This window comes from Aythya fuligula, chromosome 12, assembly GCF_009819795.1.
Source record: "Aythya fuligula isolate bAytFul2 chromosome 12, bAytFul2.pri, whole genome shotgun sequence".
NCBI lineage: Eukaryota > Metazoa > Chordata > Aves > Anseriformes > Anatidae > Aythya > Aythya fuligula.
This window is the reverse complement of record NC_045570.1, coordinates 10,506,212-10,519,452: the sequence shown is the minus strand read 5'-3', so window position 1 is coordinate 10,519,452 and position 13,241 is coordinate 10,506,212. Positions and strand designations below refer to the sequence as shown.

Here is a 13,241-nt window from a genome sequence, read left to right as displayed (position 1 = left end):
TTTCTTAAGACCAGCAGTACTAAAGACAGATGTTCTGTGAATTCAAAATACTACAAAAAAGCCAAGGATTATTAGACACTAAGTTGCCTACACATGAAGCATTCCTGAACTGCTGTTTATTTAACTACAAAACAATTTTCAACATTCAGATTTTAACAACTACAGATGGAAGATCTGAGGAGGTAGACTGAATAAATTTTTGAGAATCAGGACCTAACCTATTACAAATTGTTTCCATCACTATCTCGGGTTGTATTTAATTCAAATACTGTGGCAAATGAGCAAAATTCTCAAGAAAAAAAAATCTCAAATATAAATTTGAATTTCTAAATCCAAACTGTTTCCATTCTAATTCTAAACAGAATATAATGTTCAGTAAAAGACACTCATCCTGAGTCAACAAGAACGGTAACCCTTTTGAGGAAAAGAGCTGTTAATTAGACAATTACAGGAGACGACACTTGGTCTAACATACTTGCATCTCCAAGGAACTGGGACAAGGCTTAATTTAACAAAGATCAGAAAGAATGTCTCCTAGATAAGAAAACAGGCTAGTTTCTGGGTGGAATATTAAATCCGACTGGACCCCTAGAGGAATTCAAAGCAGAGACTAGCTATAAAACCCAGCTTGTTCCAGTAAGGAGATTCTCTCAAACGTAACCTGAGGCATAAGGTGTAAGGACATCCACTGCCAGGTGAGTCAGGAAATCTACAGGAAGTCTGATGGATGAGGTAAAGTACACCTACCACCTCTTTCATTTAATCTCCAAGGAGGTAGTTAGATGGAAGACCTTTGCCTGTGTATTGCATGTGTGCATTTTTGTAGTTTCTGACAGTAGTATGCTATTTTAGAGCAGCAAAACTCAAGCACACATCAGTAAAATACACTCGACTCTTTTTTTTTTTTTTTTTTTTTAATTTCTTTAGATATTTCAAAAAACAAGACAAATGGGTGAAGAAAGCTTGAGGAAAAGAAAAGGACAGGACAGTAGAAAAGAGGATGGACAATCCATTCAGAGTGAGGAACCCCAAACTACAAACCTACAAAAGCAGGTAAGCACCAACACCCTACCTCCCTCAATACATGTGTGAGGGGCTGTCAGAGGGAGGTAGTCGGAACATCTGTGTAGAGGCATCATCACAAAAAAGTTGAAAAGTTGTATCCAAACTTGCATTGATTTATCTTCATAGTGTGGCTGATTTACATTTTAGGAAATGGCTAATTACTAGGAAATTGCTGGGACACAAACACAATTAAGAAGTGAGAACATATAATATTGAAGTCTTATATTTGGTAATTTCAAAATTGCTCAAGAGAGCGTAACTTCATAAACTTTACAAACTCCATGTAAACTTCTAGAGTCTAAACAGAGTTGTTGGCTCACTGCTTCTGAAAACATGTTTATTTCTATAAAACAGCTAGTGGTACAGAAAGACAACTGGTAATTTTTCTCCAGAAAATTACAGATGTTTTTACAAGAACAAAAAAAAAAGCCACTTCTTTTGTCCCTGACAAGCCTCTTAGAGAGAATTGTGATTTCTCTTTCAGTTTAAGTAACCTGGAAAAAGACACACTCTGTAGTTTCAGTTTGGTGCCAAGAACACAGACTGTCAAAATACTGATGTTATCAGACTAGCCATGACTTAACAGGAAAATTTAAGCAGCCCATGACGGTGTTTTGTTTTTTTGTTTTTTTGTTTTTTTTTTAGCAGGAGATACCTAAGTTTTAGTAGATTCACGTAACATGTAAGTCACTACAAAGTCAGAACATGATCTTTTAACCGCTTAGCAATATCGTACTAATTTCAAAATATTAACAAATACCTGAAGCAAGGAGGAGCAACTGCTTAAAAAAAATGGATAGTCCAAAGGATAGTAAAGCAAATATGCAAGCAGGTAAAATACAAGTAATGGCTTCTGGAAACAGCAGGAGTATGGCACAGTATTTGTATGCATTTTAGAAACAAAATTTCATCATTTATTAGTTAGTAGAAACTTTATGTTGAAAACTAATTAGTGATAAATTAAGATATTAGAAGTTACTTTACCAAAATGTCTCCTTTTATTTCAAGGTGGGCCTGATCAGTGGAATCTGCATGATTGTTGGTACAATTATCGGTTCAGGTATCTTTGTTTCTCCAAAATCAGTACTTGCCAATGCTGGAGCTGTGGGTCCTTGTTTAGTCATCTGGGCAGCCTGCGGAGTTCTTGCAACACTAGGTAAACAAAGAATCAACAAAGTTTGGATCTTTGTTTAAATATTTTTATTTACTGCATACCATTCATTTTACAAATTAGGTAATGACATCTAGACCAAAACTAGTCATACCCTGATGAGTGTACTAAGTATGTGCTGTTCATAAACAATAGACTAAGCTTTTAAAACTGTAATGATCATTTTCAGTTCATTTTTAAAGCAAGTGGATAAAATAAGCAAAAATAAAACTAACCGTAATAGAGTACTTTTCTACTTAAATCACAGGCAAAATAGCACATGAAAATTTGCTGGCACAGGGCTGGTATTTCTAACATTTTTCCTACAGCTGCACAAATCACAGAATCACAGAATGTTAGGGATTGGAAGGGACCTTGGAAGATCATCTAGTTCAATCCCTCAAATCTAATTTTATCACCCAAAAAATTAATGCTAAGCACCTCCTACATATTTCAAATAGTAAAACACAAAAATGAATTCTTTGTGCATCATGTCAGCCACAAATCATAGAAAAAGTATTTTTTTGAGCAGCTACAGCAATAAAACTAGAAGCGTCTACTGAAGATCAGCTTTGAATTACAGTGGCATTTTAATTTAAAAGTTGTGCAGCAAGCTTAGTTTTTCCACCTTAAATTTCTAAAAGGTAGGTCAGCCAGAACAGTTCCCATTTGGACCTTTGTTGGAAGTGTTGGTTTCTTAAGAAATCAGGACGTTCATAATTCAACAGCTGAAGTCTTAAACAAAGGTAATAGTAAGTTCTGTATTGTAACTTAATAGTTTCAGTATATTTTTCCCCACATTTACACAACTGCTTGCAAGTAATTAAAATTTAGCATGTACACTACTCAAACATGGAAAAATGATATATTTACATATCCAGTTCTGCAATTTTGCTACCTATAAAAAAGCACTATTTTGTTCTAATCAGTTTGAAAAGTGCATAAACTAAACAACCAGTAACAGGCACATTTCTTGTTTTCAGGGGCACTTTGTTTTGCTGAGCTTGGCACAATGATCACAAAATCAGGAGGAGAATATCCTTACCTCATGGAAGCATTTGGCCCAATTCCAGCATTTTTGTTTTCTTGGACAAGCTTACTCGTCACAAAGCCCAGCTCTTTTGCAATCATTTGTCTCAGCTTTGCAGAATATGCATCAGCTCCTTTTTATCCAGGTTGTGATCCACCTCCAGTTGTCATCAAGTGTCTTGCAGCAGCTGCCATTGGTAAGACTTCTTTTTTCTTGTAAAGTGACAAGTTCCATAATTGCTTAGCAATTTCTGTTCAGTCCTATCAGTGAACACACAGCACAGTAGGACTTCAGCACATTAATCTTTAAGAGGACATCAGAAAGCAGCCCTACGCTGAAAGGAACAGAACCTTGGGAAACTGCGTGTCTTTCCCACAATAACTAACTCCATGCAGAAAAAGGACAGAATGATGGTTTGCTCCTAGCCTGGGTTTCCTTTCTTTACCAAGAAAAATACAGCTGCACAGAATGCTTATGTGCAGCAGAAAAGTGAGAAAAAAAGTTCAGAGATATTTCTGTATTCATCAGAATGCTGTAGAATTACTTTTTTGTTGTTGTTGTTAATGGTAGATATCTAATTCAGAAACATTTTTTCCTCACAATTTTAAGTCATCCAAACATACTATGGTAAAAACAAAGAAACAACTATATATACATGAACAGCCTGAAAGGAAAAAGCAGTACACTGAATATGGGAAAAATGTTTTAGAAGTCAATGTTTCTTTCAGTTCTGACAAATTTAACAAGATAAATATGAATTTCTTTCTTCTAGTGGTTATTACAATAGTGAATTCACTGAGCGTGAAGCTGGGAAGTTATCTCCAGAATCTTCTCACGGCTGCTAAAATGATCATTGTCACAATCATTATTGTAAGTGGAATTGTTCTACTTGCGCAAGGTAATTAAATATACATTAATGTGCAATTATTTTAGTTTCTGTTGACCATTTAAAAACTTCCCCAACAAAAACAGCACAACAATAGGGCTCTCTTTATTCAGTTTTGAGTTCCACATCATTGGAACTCCTTACGGTACTACGTATTTTAGAGGAAGGGGGCAGGAAATTCAACAGTATGTATGTTTATAAAAATTGGTATAAACTGATCTTCAACAGCAGAATGTTTCAAAACATTAAACAGACATTGGAATATTTCTTCATTTAGTGGCAATTAAAGGGATTAATTTCAACATTTGACAGTAATCTGTTTTATTTGCAGGAAAAACTGAAAACTTTAAAGATTCTTTCAAGGACAGTAAAATTTCTGTTAGCTCTATTGGTCTGGCATTCTATAATGGACTCTGGGCATATGATGGATGGTAAGGTATCTTTACTAGTGTTAACAGTTATAGTTTAACAGCCTTTAACTGGTTTACTCTCTCCCTGTAGAACTCAAAGATGTGATCTAAGAAAGTTAACATCTGACTTGTTATAAAGAATCTCTTAATGAATTCTGGAAAAAGAACACTAGCTTGGTAAAAAAAACAAAACCTCAGGTTACTGTTTATTAGGAAAGATTCTATAATGGATCCTGAAAGGGCTGCTGAAAGGTGTTTAGATACTGTGACAATAAGGAAGATATTAAAAGCAATTCCAATAGGCAAAAAAAAAATGTAATTCCTAAAGTCCGCACAGGTTACCCCCATCAAAGTCCATGTTTTGTGAAATACGTAGTGTCGTTTGACTAGTACAAAAGAATAAGTATCAGAAAGTTAGAATTCATAGGGTTTTACATTTTTTTCTTATTCAGCTTTAGAATTGATGTAAAAACACTGAATTCTCCCTCCCTGAGAAGCTTCCCATTGTAAACCTCCTCATCTGTTTATCCATTGTGTTAGACCAAAGAAAATACATTTGAAAATACTCACAAATATGGAAGGCTGTCGGTTTACATTTATGATCTACATAAAACATTTATATTTGGTACTCCGGATGCTGCTTTCCACTATTACTTTCTTAAAATAAACTTACTGGAGGAATACCAATGTCTCTGCTAAAATCCTGAAAATTGTTTACGTACATCAGTTCCTGAAACTAACAGGAATGTGAACTGGTCTCAATCTCTGTTGGGACAAATCCAAGATCAAGCTCTGATCCATTAATGCTATTCTTAAATATTCACACTGTCAAGTTTTGCAAATAGATCTGTATTTTTAAAGGAAATAAGAATATAAAACTTTACTTACAGCAAAGCAAGTCCTATTACAATGCGTAAGACAAATGGATTATTCTTCCAGGTTCTTTTTCCAAGCTTGAGTCTCTCAACTTAGACATGAACATCTGCTGTTTCAGACATTTACCTAGACTTTTTGATGCCTTACAATGGGTAGAGTCAACTAGTGCCTATATTTGAAAAATATTAGATATTGCACAGCTCAAAGCTCAAAAGTAATCTTGTAAATTTGACACAGATGTCCACCTAGTTTTTGCTTATTCGGGGATATTTTAACCAAGGGCTAAGAATCTAAGGTACTTCTAAAAATGTAAGATGCATCAAAACTTTAAGGAGGAAAAATTAGTTACTTCAGGCTTACATTTGGATAAGAAGCTCACAGTTTTATGTTCTGCAGTTTTACTTTTTTTAAAAAAAAAAAAAAAAACAAAAACAAAAACCAAAAAACTACAAAGGCACACCACACAGAAAAAAGAAATAACACCTAACCTTATAACACATTACATATGACTGTTACAAATATTGTTTTAATGTTTTTCCTACCAGGAATCAACTCAATTACATCACAGAAGAACTTAAAAATCCTTACAGGTAAAACCACATAGAAAAGTAGTACTACTAATGCCAAAAGAAAAGTAAAAGCTTATCTTTAAAAGGAATGCTTACTGAAAGCTTGAGCACTAACAGAAAAAGAGCTTTTTGTATGTATTCTGGGTTTCATAAATCTGTGATTGTTTTTTTTGTTTGTTTGGTTTTTTTTAAATCCTGATTTATCTTTCTCTACAGTAAAGAAATATACACATACCTCTAGAGTATATGGGGGAAAGTAAGAGTCCACAGTTTACTAGGGTAATATTGCTAGTGATACAGCAATGCTGATGGAGTCTTACTTTTGCATTCCTTAGAAATCTACCACTATCTATAATTATTGGAATCCCCTTGGTTACAATTTGTTACGTTCTGATAAACATTGCATATTTCACCGTAATGACTTCAACAGAACTCCTACAGTCCCAGGCAGTTGCTGTGGTAAGCCACTTTATTTTGTAATAAGCCATCTAAAGAAAACCATGGGTATTAAAGCATCCTGAGCAGTTAAAAAAATGTAAAAAGAAACCTCTAAGTTTTAAGATACAATTTATTTCTAAACTGCCAGTCTCACCTTGATTTTTCCCCATTATCTGTCATTTCTGAATCCAAAATTAATTTCAGTAGTGCCTAATTTAAACTGCTCCATCAGATCCCAAAGGAAAAAAAAAAAAGCAAGCAGAAGTAATGCAGTCTTCATGTAACATTTTGTAAACACCACAGCTCAGAGGTTGACTGTTTTCCATAGGCACTGAAAGAATGGAAGGAAAAATAGTATCTGACTACTGCTTTGCAGTGATTCCAATATTTCTGAGAAATAAACACATGCAAAATAACAGATCAATTTTTGCCATTCTGGAGATAACAGCAAGTGGTCTGTAATTCACCTCCTCATTTTTCCTTTTACCTTAACTAAACTGAGAACTATCCTCTTTACTTCATTGGATGACATACTATTACAGAAAAAAAATCATCAAGGATTATTCTTAACATTTGAGAAATTTATATAAACACATCTGTCCCTTCAGTTCTACTCGGTAAATTTTCCAGAGGACATCTGACTCCCAAACCATTGTTCAGAGAGCTTGTAGCAATTTCCCCTTATGTAAGTTCTAGGGGAAAACAAACAGCATGTGACATGCACACATGCATACATGAATGCACTGTAACACAGTGGAGAGGTACTTTATATGTAGAAATACTTAAAAACCTCAAAATAAAAAGGTATTTGAAAATGTAGAATTTTGATGCATTTCAGCCTTTTTTTTTCCACCAAGAGGTGCAAAACTGTATACTAAGTTGTATGTTGATAAAGGACCACATCTCTTCAGTGTACCACTAAGCTTAACGACTGTCAACAGCACACATCAGCTACCTCTAAAGCGATCAGACTAAACTAAAAGAAAATCCAACTGCTACTGAGCAGCACAAAAGGGCCACAGCAAATAGCAAAATAACCAGAGTGCTCCATATAAAGAGGTCTATACATCTGTAAGGAGCCTTCCTGCTTTGTGCTGGTGAGTGTGCTGCTACCAGGTAAAGCAACTACACTGATGGTAATTTTGTGCAAAAGTAGAACTTGATATGCTTAACTTACTCAACTGAAAATCCAAAATGTACCTGTCAATTTTAATTGAAATTCAGTTATAGCAGATCCATGTACCTACATTAGTTCCAACCCACCTTGCTGTAACAATTAACATACCATGGCACAGGTAAAAAATCAAAGTATAGTGAAAGAACTTGGCAAGTTTGTCCCTCACGTGCTCACCCATGACAAGGCCTAGGTTGCCATGCCTTCATTACTATTGTTATTCTTTCTACTTACACTGGAATCACCTTGTGTACACACTGTGCTCTGTGGTAATCACATCTATTCTTTGGCAGACATCCACAAACCAGGTGTCTTAAGCAATTTAAGTGGTTTTGTTTCATTCAAGACAATATTCCACTCTTTATAGATTGTTTCGTCTATTAATTCCGGTCTTCTTTTGGCCAAGTATCCTTGAATAGCAAAATATACAACAAATATTTTACTAATACATCAGATACGTTACTTATTGTATTTTTAAAGAGGTGCCAACATTTCCAGATATACCAAATAGCAGTTAAAATGACAAAAAACATTCATTTTAATCCCATATCCCAGACATTTGGAGATAGAATTCTTTACCCAGCCTCTTGGATAGTACCTCTCTTTGTGGCCTTTTCTACAATTGGATCTGCCAATGGGACGTGTTTTACTGCAGGCAGGTAAGTTCCCATTCTAAGTACCTTAAAGTACCTTAATTTTTTTAAGGGTGAAAAATATGTATGTATGTTTTTGTATTTAGACACAAAGATATCGACATACTTATGATCTAAAGGTAAAAAATAACAAGTATTTACAAATCTAGCTATAGTTTATTTTGCAAAAAGAAGCAGAGGCTATACAGGTTTGAAAAATCAGAAAAGATTTTTCTCATAAAATATTCTCATTTCAAAGTAGACATGGCATGAAAGTGTTTTTTCCCCCTTTTCTTTTTGCTGGCTAATTTTAAAGGTTGTCATTAAACAAAACAAAAAAAAAAAGAATAAGAACATAACTACACCACTAACAGTCAAGATAAGAACTGGAAGGGAAAGCCATTCCCTTCTATCAATTGTTCAACACTTCTACTTAATAGTAAAAGTAAGATCTATCTGAATATGGTAGGGCTGTACAGACGTTTTTTGACAGAAGGTTGTACAGGTAGCTATTTAATATGGAAAAAAAATAAAAAGGATTTTTTAATTAAAAGATAGCAGCTTTTTCCAGAACAATTTTAGTTAAACGATATGTACAAACTAGTGATTCTGAAAACAGAATTAGTTTCAATTTCTGTGCATTAACATTGGTTATTTCCATTATTTCAGTTTAGTGCAATATTCTTTAAATCCCATTGTATGCTAAAGGAAATACCGGTGTACTCTAAAGAAAGCTCTAGTCAGATGTAGACACATAATAAAACAAATTTGAAAACTTTTTTTTTTTTTTTTTTGTGGGGGAAGGGGACAGGCAGTGTTAAAATGTAACACCACTTGAACTTTAGGTGCCACACTAACTAGTTTGCCTTGTTTTTGTTTTGTCAGACTTGTTTATGTAGCAGGTCGTGAAGGGCATATGCTAAAGGTGCTATCTTACATTAGTGTTAAGCGTTTAACACCAGCACCTGCTATCATGTTTTATGTAAGTATACACTCTAAGTACAGAGAAATTACCTACAAAAAAATCTTAACACATGCTTTCAAAATTTCTTACCAGCAGCTTTGACATGTCTTTGCATCTTTGTGAGATTACAATCTTTATATAAACATACATCCTGAACATGTATTAGGAACAAAGACCATACAATGAAAACTACTTCTTAATTTGAAAAGTTTCATTCCAGAAGATCAAAATTCAAATCAAAGTTTTAAGAATCCATAGCATGAAAACCAAGAAATAAAAAGATAAATTATTAGTGTTAGGCAAATCCTTTATCTCACAAGAAGCCTATGAAATATTTCCTACTCTATGTCCTCCCGTAAGGATGCATTTACATATTTTCATTTAAAAAAAAAAATCTACACATTTAACAAATACATTTTAAAATAAAACTAGGCTGTATTTTTTTTTGTATTTTACCTTTTTACATCAATGTAATACCAGATAGAGTCAAAATTCTTGCTCTGTCCACTCCCAGAATCAACAACCAAAAACATAATATATTATTATAATAAATATTATATATATTTATTATAATAATAATTATTATAAATATATTATCTCTTCCTTCTAGATAGTCAGGCAGCAACAAAATGGATTAGCATATACAAGATTACGTGTTTTAACTTAAAATAGAATTCATACTGCACAGAAAAGCAAACATATTGTCAGGCTACAGATACTATCTTTAAATGTACTGCAATACACTTGCACCCAGATGTTTAAGCAAAAGCACGCACCAATTATGTTCTGAATACCCTAAACATACACACATACCTACACATAAGCTCTTATAAAGTAAGGTTAAACTTCACTGATACTAATTTTTTTTTCATTTTTAGGGTGCCATTGCTATTATTTATATTATCCCTGGTGACATTAACACACTTATAAACTACTTTAGTTTTGCAGTCTGGATATTTTATGGCTTAACTGTGTTTGCACTCATTGTTATGAGGTTTACAAGAAAGGAAGTCAACAGACCAATTAGGGTAAGTTCAACATTCAGTGTAACTTCTCCTCCACTTCCGTAAATACTAAAACATGAACTCATCCTGAAACTCTGAATATTTGAACACCCTGAGGTAGAGGTTTCTCACCACCCACTTTACTTGAAATCTAGCCATTTATTTGTGTCTTTTTTTTTGTTGTTGTTGTTCAAGTTTTGCACTATGACAAAGCTCAAAGACTGAGAAAAGCCCAGGCAATGTTTTACTCACACAGATGATGGGCAGAAGCTGTGGCAGATTTTCAGGGATGGGGAACTACAGTCAGCAGACTACCACTGAAAGAGTGCCTGGAAATAGACCCACACTTCACTGTACTGAGTCAGGTCTCCAATTCATTAAGCTGTATATGAATTACTACATACTACATTGCTATTTGCAATAAAGACAGAGACCTTTATTAACAATTCAACAGAAAAAACTTTTTCCCACCTATTTCCTCCTACTTTTTCAATTGTCCCATCTAATTCCAGAAATTTTAAAAGTAAAAACATCCTAAGACGATTAAGCTATGTTTCACATATGCAACTTCTGTAAGAACAGTAAAACAATTAGCTAAGTAATTGTGTTTTTATTTATTTTTTATTTATCTTTATCTTGCAGATACCCATTGTCATTCCAGTCATAGTGACATTAGTCTCCATTTTACTGGTGCTGATACCAATCATCAGTGCACCTGAACTGGCATATTTGTACTGTGTTTTATTTATACTTAGTGGACTCATATTTTATGTACTTTTTGTTCATTTTAAATTCAGCTGGCCCCAGAAAATATCAAGTAAGTATACTACAGACCGTTTCCAAATTCAATAGTACACCTCTAAACTTTAAAGCAACTACCCCAACAAAGTTCATTATATGGTCCATTGCAATTTAAGTCATATGCTGGGGGGAACAGGGAGGGAGGCAATTTTCCAGACAGATAACATTAGCAAAGCTCACTGTGTGCATAAAGTGATCTTGCATAGTCTCAGAAGGAGCTCTTCATTCATCTCTCACGGACAAACTGATATGCAAGTATTTCCACAGCAGAAAGTAGAACCAGCTGCAGAGGACAGAACTAGTAGTTCTAAGGACATTAAGAAAATCCATTATGTCTGCCTCCACCTCCTCCTGAATTATTATGTATAATCTAATCATGAAATTAGAAGAAGTATACTCTATGAAGAGCAATATTAGAAATCTCAAAATATACTGGCCTGGATCTTAAGATTGTTTTTATTTCCCACCTCTTATTTATTTGTTTTTAAGTTTGAGATACAAATACAGAAAAGAAACAACTGCTTAGAAGGACATTTCTCTAACTCAGAAAAATAGTATTAATCTGAATACTGTTCTCAGAACAAGCTTCTAACAATGTATTTTCTTCTCAGAGCCCATCACTATGCACCTTCAGATGCTTTTGGAAGTTGTTCCAGCAGAGGAAACTACGGAGTAAAGTATTTTATATGTACTAGAGTGTTTTTACTTGCTATATTGTTTGAAGGAAATTCCATTTAGTTGGTGTGCATTTATACTTTCTAAATTGCTATGTTCATGCTGGCATGTGTTATTTTTGCAATACTACTTAGAACTTGACGTTTGTTAAATATGAGAATAAAAGATTTCTGAGCCAGACTATAGTGTACAGCACAGCCTTTTTCATTGCTTGCTAATATGTTAAGGTTATTTTATTTTCTTCATTAATGTTACTTAAACAAGAGGAGCACTTTAATTATGACAATGGTACTCACCTGCAGCACTGCCAGAACGCCTCTTTTGTTGTTTCTGCTGAAAGAACAGAATAGCTATCATTCGCAGCATCACCCACAAGTGACACAAAACTGAAGACACATTGCATAAACACATACTAACTCTAATCCTCAGTTGCTCAGACCAAACACTAGCTATCAAAGAATTGGAAGACTCAGGAAATGGGAATCAAGTAAAAATGGACAGCATACCTGCCTGAAAAGAAGAGAGTGATTCTTTGTTTAAAGCAAGGTCATAAGTAAAGGCTTAATTTCTCAGGTATGTGTTTTCTCCACTGCCATCTAAGGTACAGAACACCAAGCAATTGCAACAGAAATTATCCTCAGCACGAATGTGACTTTACAGAAGTAACATCATCCTATAAATGTTCCATTTGGTACCTAATGAAAATAATTTAAAAAAGAGCCAAATTCTTACACAGATTTAAGCAGCTTTTAATTTCCCTGGCCAAGAAACTGGTTCTGGGTAACTTACAATACTTATTATGTTCCCTCAAAGCCAATGGATAAAGAAAGTAGTTTTCTCAAGTCATGTGTCAATATTTTAAAGTGATTATATTGAGAAAGATTGGAATACTGAAAGCACAAGTCCTCTGAATAACTTAATACATCCATTTCAAATACATAACACAGGAATATTAAACAACTCCACCTACTACTATTTTGAAGGTTGAAAAACATACCTGACTGGGGGTAGAGATGAAAATGGTGACTGAGTCTTAAGTGTCAATAAACTGGGAAAAGCAAACTACATCTTGGTGCAGGACATCAAGCAGGCAGAGCATGGATGGCTTCAAAACACAGAACAAAACTTTCTTCACAAAAGAAGTTATACTATTGAGATCCTTAACACAGGAGTTAGAAGTTGACAGAGGTTCATAAAGCAACAAATCAAAGCAAAAAGTCCACAGAGAACCTCTTCCTCATGAAGACTCTCATTAAAAATAGCTAGAGGCCAAGAGAACATACTTGGAGTTTACTGAAACATTTTTATAGTGTTCTTAAAAAGACTGCTCTTGCCACCTGCTACAAACACAGGGCTAAAGACGGCTTCTGTTTTTACCTTATACAGGGTTGCCTTGCTTTTTAAAAACGTTAAGAGATAACTGTCTATGTCCATTAGATTGTAGATTTTTCCACTGGTAGAAAATAATTTTACACTATATTTATGTATCAGACAAGTCAGAAGGACACAATGCGTGAAGAAGGAAAAATGCTGCTCCACCATATTTTTTTTTCCGGTCATGTGACAG

The 13,241-nt window shown here is 34.3% G+C and overlaps 1 protein-coding gene across 1 annotated transcript; it reads left to right on the top strand.

Moving 5' to 3' along the window:
• Positions 1 to 948: 948 nt before the first annotated feature.
• Positions 949 to 11,675, top strand: SLC7A9 (solute carrier family 7 member 9). Its single transcript, XM_032195827.1, has 12 exons — positions 949 to 1,053; positions 2,074 to 2,221; positions 3,199 to 3,441; positions 4,018 to 4,143; positions 4,463 to 4,562; positions 5,963 to 6,007; positions 6,322 to 6,445; positions 8,154 to 8,257; positions 9,116 to 9,212; positions 10,073 to 10,222; positions 10,841 to 11,015; positions 11,611 to 11,675. Exons 1-12 carry the CDS (start codon positions 949 to 951, stop codon positions 11,673 to 11,675), a joined length of 1,482 nt encoding a protein of 493 aa, XP_032051718.1.
• Positions 11,676 to 13,241: the final 1,566 nt, after the last annotated feature.